The following is a 5,713-nucleotide window of genomic DNA, read 5'->3' on the forward strand; positions in this document are numbered from 1 at the left end:
AACTGCAGCGTCATTAAAAACACTGATGATCTTTATTTAAAAATGTAATACATTTACATCTGAATAAACTTTTAGGCATTACGCTGACGGAGGGATGGATGGACCATGAATGCTTTCTCATCCTTCTTGTCATGCACCACGGAAGTGTCTGAGGGGCTTTTCCACTTGGAATGGGGATACTGTGTCCACACTTCAGAGGTGGAGTTTCCAGCATCTCACCTGGGCCTCATCTGCAAACAATCAGCAGGAGGGCTTCTTAAACCAGCGCTGCCTGCTACTCCTCGCCAGTTTGTTCTGCCATCTCCAGTGGTAACTAGGCTTCCCCTCTGCTCCAGTTCTGGCGTGCTCCTTCCCTGTGTTTAACCTTGTTTTCCCTGTGTTTAGGTCTCCTCTGCCAACGTACTCATCCTACCCTCAAACTCCCTTACCCGTCCAGCAACTTCTTCTCCCTCTGTTGCAGAATTCCCGTTGGATTGTTCCCATCAGGAGCCAGGTGTTCAGTCTCTCGATAGCTTTTCCTCTGGTTCCTGCTGTCTGCTGACACTCCTAGCTCGAGCCACGTTCTCCATTCCCTCTCTAAAGTCTCATAAATAGTTTAACCATGTGCATTGAATCTGCATTTGGGTCTAAGCTTTCTATGCAGGGAAGAAATCATCACAGTGACATCTATTTAATTTTCAATTCAATTTTATTTAAAGAGCGCCAAATGACAGCAACAGTCACCTGAAGGCGCTTTATATTGTAAGATATACTTACAAAGAAAACCCCAACAATCATATGACCCCCTATGAGCAAGCACTTTGGCGACAGTGGGAAGGAAAAACTCCCTTTTAACAGGAAGAAACCTCCAGCAGAACCAGGCTCAGGGAGGGGCGGCCATCTGCTGCGACCGGTTGGGGAGGGGCAAGGAAAATAGTATAAAGACATGGAACAGAGACAGAGGTTAATAACAAGTACCATTCAGTGCAGAGAGGTCTATTAAACATAGTGGGTGAAGAAGAAACACCCAGTGCATCATGGGAATCCCCCGGCAGCCTAATGCTGGGCATACACTGTGCGATTTTTGGCCCATTTTGAGCCGATTTTTCAGTCGTGCGATCGTTTTGGGGATCGTCCCGAGTTTGGCCTTGATCAAACTTCTCACCCCTGCGAGTCAATCCTACAGTTTGATCAGGAGCCGAATAACGCGACTGAAAAATCGCAGCACAGTGTATGCCCAGCTTATTGCAGCATAGAGGATTCAGGATCACCTGAGTAGGCCATCAGATTACTGAAAGGATACTGAAAAAACCCGTCGAAGTAGTCTTAGTCTTCATTGCTGCTGGTCGACTCAATTGAACACCTCTGAAGTTTGCACACAGGCAAGTATTCCTCTTCTTGCTCAAAATCCTCTCGGGAACGCTTCCTCGAGCCTCCAGTTTCGTGTTCAAGCTCTTCGTGCGCATCTTCAAATACTTCAGAGTCATCATCGCTCCATCTCATTCTTTTGTTTGCTCCTAAATCTTCTTCATCCCTCTCTCTAGACCTCTTCCTGGAAACACCTGGCTGAGGGTCCTCTTCTGGGATGTACTGGCGAACATCCATGCGGCCTTCAAATGCCTCCTCATTTTCAATGCCACCAACATTGAAAATGATCACAACCACAGCATCCCCGTGCTGTTCATCGTTGTCACCATTGGCATTATTGTCCCTCACATGAATATTTTGAACATCGTCGTCGTCGTCATCGTCATCGTCATCGTTGCCGTCGCCGTCGCCGCCGTCATTGTCGTCATCGTTGTCGTCATCGTCGTTGTCGTTGTCGTCGTCGTCGTCATCGTCGTTGTCGTCGTCGTCGTCGTCGTCGTCATCGTCGTCATCGTCGTCATCGTCATCGTCATCGTCGTCGTCGTCGTCGTCGTCGTCATCGTCATCGTCGTCATCGTCATCGTCATCGTCTTCGTCCCCGTAAAGGTAATTGTCATATTGTGCCAGTACTGAAGCTATTAGCTCATCTAGATAGCAACAATATTCATGGAGAGCGCGATACAGTCTGTTCAGGAAGCCATTAGCAGGTTCCTGATCTCCATTTGCCAACATTCGTGGGTTAACCTGTTGGCCTGCAAGATCATTAAATCTTTTAATTAACATCCATAACTATCTGCTGAAAATCTGTTTTTCATCAATTTCAAGACTGAGTACATGTGCTTACCGTTTTGGTTATTTTGTGGTCCGTCTCCACTTGCACTCATTTTGACTACAAGGAACACAAAACAACAATGATCACTAAACCTCAACCCAGAATGTTCAGAGAATTTGCTTTTTTTGTGATGACTTTAGGCTGCGTCCAAACGTACACGGCTATGTTTGAAAACGGACGTTTTTCCTTTTTCGTTTAAAAAAAAAAAAAATCCAGTCCACATGTGCAGTTTTGAAAAAATATCTCCTTCCACATCTAAACACTAAAAACAAAGTGAAACGCTGTCAAGAACACGCCAAATCTTAACCGTGTAGAAATGTTGGCCAATCAGAAGTCTAGAAGCCTGGGTGGGAAAACCTCATAAAACCTTACGTACTTCTGAGAAGTTTTTCTCTTTTTCTGGAAAAGCAGCTAATTTTGTGTTACTTTCACGTGCCTTCATCGTTTCAAATGTTAATAACTAAAGACAGACTCACAACTTTGGAATGGACTAAATGCATACAGCATACATAAATGTCATTTTTTTAAATTACATTTCTTCCAAACCGACGTCAGGATTTGGGTTGGGAGAGCGTCTGTGTTGAATGTAGAATCCACGTCTGATGTAAGCGTGTAAAAACTGCAGATACTAAGATTAACAGACACAGTATGTTGTCTACATCTGCCATTGTAGAAATTGATCTCACGTAAACAATAACGTGGCCACAGCGTGACTTCAACAGCGGCGCACACTTTTGACATTGCCTGAGTAAATGTCCGTTTTCCTCGTCCACACCTGAACACAAAAACGTCCTTTTTAAAAATCTCACCTTTCAGTGACTCAATCTGCTGTTTAGGTGTGGACGAAAGGCCCAAATGCAGAGACAAAGCTGCGCTTTCAAAAATAGCCGTGTACATGTGCACGTAGGCTCAGTTTCTCAGAAATTCTAATAGTTTGTTTGAGAACAAAACTTACGTCTTCTCTATTTTCCTAAATGAACAAAATAATCTGAGAAATAATCGTGTTAAAAAGAGCTTCTGTCACTCTAAGATATGATTAAGAACATTTTCTAATTTATGTATCATTTGTCAAATATTACATCAGCTGACAAATAGTTAAGTCTTCATTTGTTTTCCTGAATAATAGATCCACATCATCCTCTCTATTATGGAAAATATAGTCTAGTCTTGCACAATGTAAAGTACATAAATACTGTCCTGGCAAGCAGGGAAATCAGGCTTTATATATTTAAGTAAATGATCTTGAGTTTATAAACTGAAATTTGAGCTTACTTTAGTTCTTGGTAGATTACACAGCAGTTAATCCTCAGGGAAACGTCCAAATGTCACTAAATAGTGGTCTGCTTTCATTCGGTTGCAGTGTCTCTTCAGTTTTGTGTTCATATGCTGATGTTTTCATTCAAACATGCTTAAATGCTGTGATGTCACTTTAGCAGCAAAGACTGCGGAATGTGCAGAGATTCTTTTGACATCAAGTTGTTTGCTCAGATTTTGATATCTTTTAAATGGAGACAAAACAAAACGCTATGGCAACAAAACAACAAGCTGTTTCCAGTGCTTAATATTTAACATGTCTTTGTTATAAATTTTATTTGTACAAATCTGTGATGTTGATGTGCACAACGTGGGATTTAGACCTCGGAGGGTTAATCAACAAATCACGAAAAATTAGGTTTAAATTTCTGTTCATGACGGTGCAGATTTCTGACATTTTGTGTACTTGAAGCATTTAACAATTTGATTGTTTTCTAATAAAAACTGTGTGAAACTCAAGTTAGAACTGTGTTTGTAAATGAACCGTCCCATGTTGTGTAGCTTTCTGGATTTTATACTTATTGGGCTACATATTAATTTACTATACAGGCTATACAGTAGATAAAATCTAACCTCACATGTTTTATGTAACTAAAGTGTTTAATCATGTGGGCTACAGACAGTAATCAAGTTATGGACTATATTGATATGAAAAACATGCATACTTAGTGCATTTGAATCATTTTAACCATATGTAACCACCTGCATGTCATGGTCCTGGGACTTCTACCTGGTTTTTTGTGTGTCTTGTATTGTTGTTGTTTGATGTCAGCTTTAGGGTCCCTCGGTTGTTCTGTTAAGATGTTGCTTATTTGATTTCCCCTCGTGACTTTACCCCCTGTGTGCCCCCTCTGTGTATCTGCCAGCCCCCATGCCTCGTTTCTCCTCCTTGTGTTTTATTCCATGTTTTCCCAGCCCGCTATGTCTGTGTTCTCTTCCAATCTGGTCTGCGTCTCTGTGTGCTTCCTGTTTTACTTTGATAGTCTCCCGTCAGTGTTGTGTTACTCCTGCCGTGTCTCGTTATGATTATCAGTGTCGCCTGTGTTCCCCGTGTGCTCCCACTTCCCTCGTTAACCCTCTGTGTATTTGTGTCCACGTCTCCTACATTACCTACATAATAGAGCTATAATAAATGTTTGTTTGGGGTTTTTTTAAGTACAGAAATCAGCTGCTAAAATAATTGTTTTGACTTTTTGGGAATGCTTTACGGTCTGTTCTGTAGGAACGCTGAATTAATATATTGACTGTCTGGCCCCTTCTGGCTATTTAATAGTTGCTGAAGGAGATTTTGTTCATCCCCAGCTAATCTCATCCATATTTATATAAAATCTAGCATACTCCACACCACACAAAGTCAGAAGCCAGTTAAAATCTGTATGTGGTACCTGAGGCGGTGCTGCACTGACCAGTTGTTTCTGGCTATTTGCTGGTTCAGCCTGCCTATCACTGCAACTCTTGGCTCTTATTGGTCAGGCTGGTGTGTGTGTGTGTGTGTGTGTGTGTGTGTGTGTGTGTGTGTGCATTGTAAAGACTTGATTCCCACAGTCCAAGTCAGGGTTTTAAAATGCGTTGCTGTCTCCATCCAGCATCAAAGCTGCATTGAAATTTCCTTCAATGAAATTTTGGCTCAAAGAAAAACAGTGTTGTTACTGTCAATCTCCAGTTAAAATAAAAGTGTAATTAAACCAAACGAAAGTAATGTACTAATGCTGGTCAAGACATTACCTGTAGCTGAGTGACATTTCCTCCAATTTCTGTTGGTGTCTGCAGTTTCCACTGGGGCTTAGTGTCTACTGCTACCCGACTGCACCACCATCCTCCACATTGCTATGCGTCCATTGGTGGTGCCAGCTGCTAGGATTTCTGAGTGTTGCAGAATTTTTAAAAAAGCAACGAGTTTTGTTTTTTTTAACCTATGCATTTGGAAACATTCAGGAATATGGTGATGGGAAAGAAAAAGGTGGTTTCCATGAAGTCTCCCTCTCGCATCCACCTTCCATACTGCCAAAGCTCCAGACTGTCAATAACAATAATAACAGTAATAGTTAACAGTTAATTTGCCTAGCACTTTCAAAACAGTTACAAAGTGTGTTAAAGAACACAATAAAATCTTAGTTAAAAACTCAAAAGAAAAGTTCAAAGAGTTAAAACATGAAACGGTTTGTTTTCTTTTTGCATTGAGCCAGGCTGCACGGACAGCTAAGAGTGTCTGATGTGCAG

At 41.7% G+C, this 5,713-nt stretch overlaps 1 protein-coding gene across 1 annotated transcript; it reads right to left on the reverse strand.

Moving 5' to 3' along the window:
* Positions 1 to 669: 669 nt before the first annotated feature.
* On the reverse strand, positions 670 to 3,598 carry LOC146568314 (uncharacterized). The gene is made up of 3 exons (XM_085284291.1): positions 3,452 to 3,598; positions 2,192 to 2,236; positions 670 to 2,099 (listed from the first exon to the last, which is right to left on the reverse strand). The coding sequence occupies exons 2-3, from the start codon at positions 2,229 to 2,231 to the stop codon at positions 1,306 to 1,308; spliced, it is 834 nt and encodes a 277-aa protein (XP_085140417.1). The 5' UTR covers positions 2,232 to 2,236; positions 3,452 to 3,598; the 3' UTR covers positions 670 to 1,305.
* Positions 3,599 to 5,713: the final 2,115 nt, after the last annotated feature.

Source organism: Mchenga conophoros, linkage group LG8, assembly GCF_057382185.1.
Source record: "Mchenga conophoros isolate Kocher_MC1m ecotype Shallow Benthic linkage group LG8, M_conophoros_male_GT1.1, whole genome shotgun sequence".
NCBI classification, from domain to species: domain Eukaryota; kingdom Metazoa; phylum Chordata; class Actinopteri; order Cichliformes; family Cichlidae; genus Mchenga; species Mchenga conophoros.

Excerpts from the sequence above, each read along its gene's own strand:
- LOC146568314 (XM_085284291.1), bottom strand. The coding sequence starts at position 2,231 with ATGAGTGCAAGTGGAGACGGACCACAAAATAACCAAAACG. Across the intron at positions 2,100-2,191 it reads ACCACAAAATAACCAAAACG|GCCAACAGGTTAACCCACGA; the intron begins GTAAGCACATGT and ends ATGATCTTGCAG.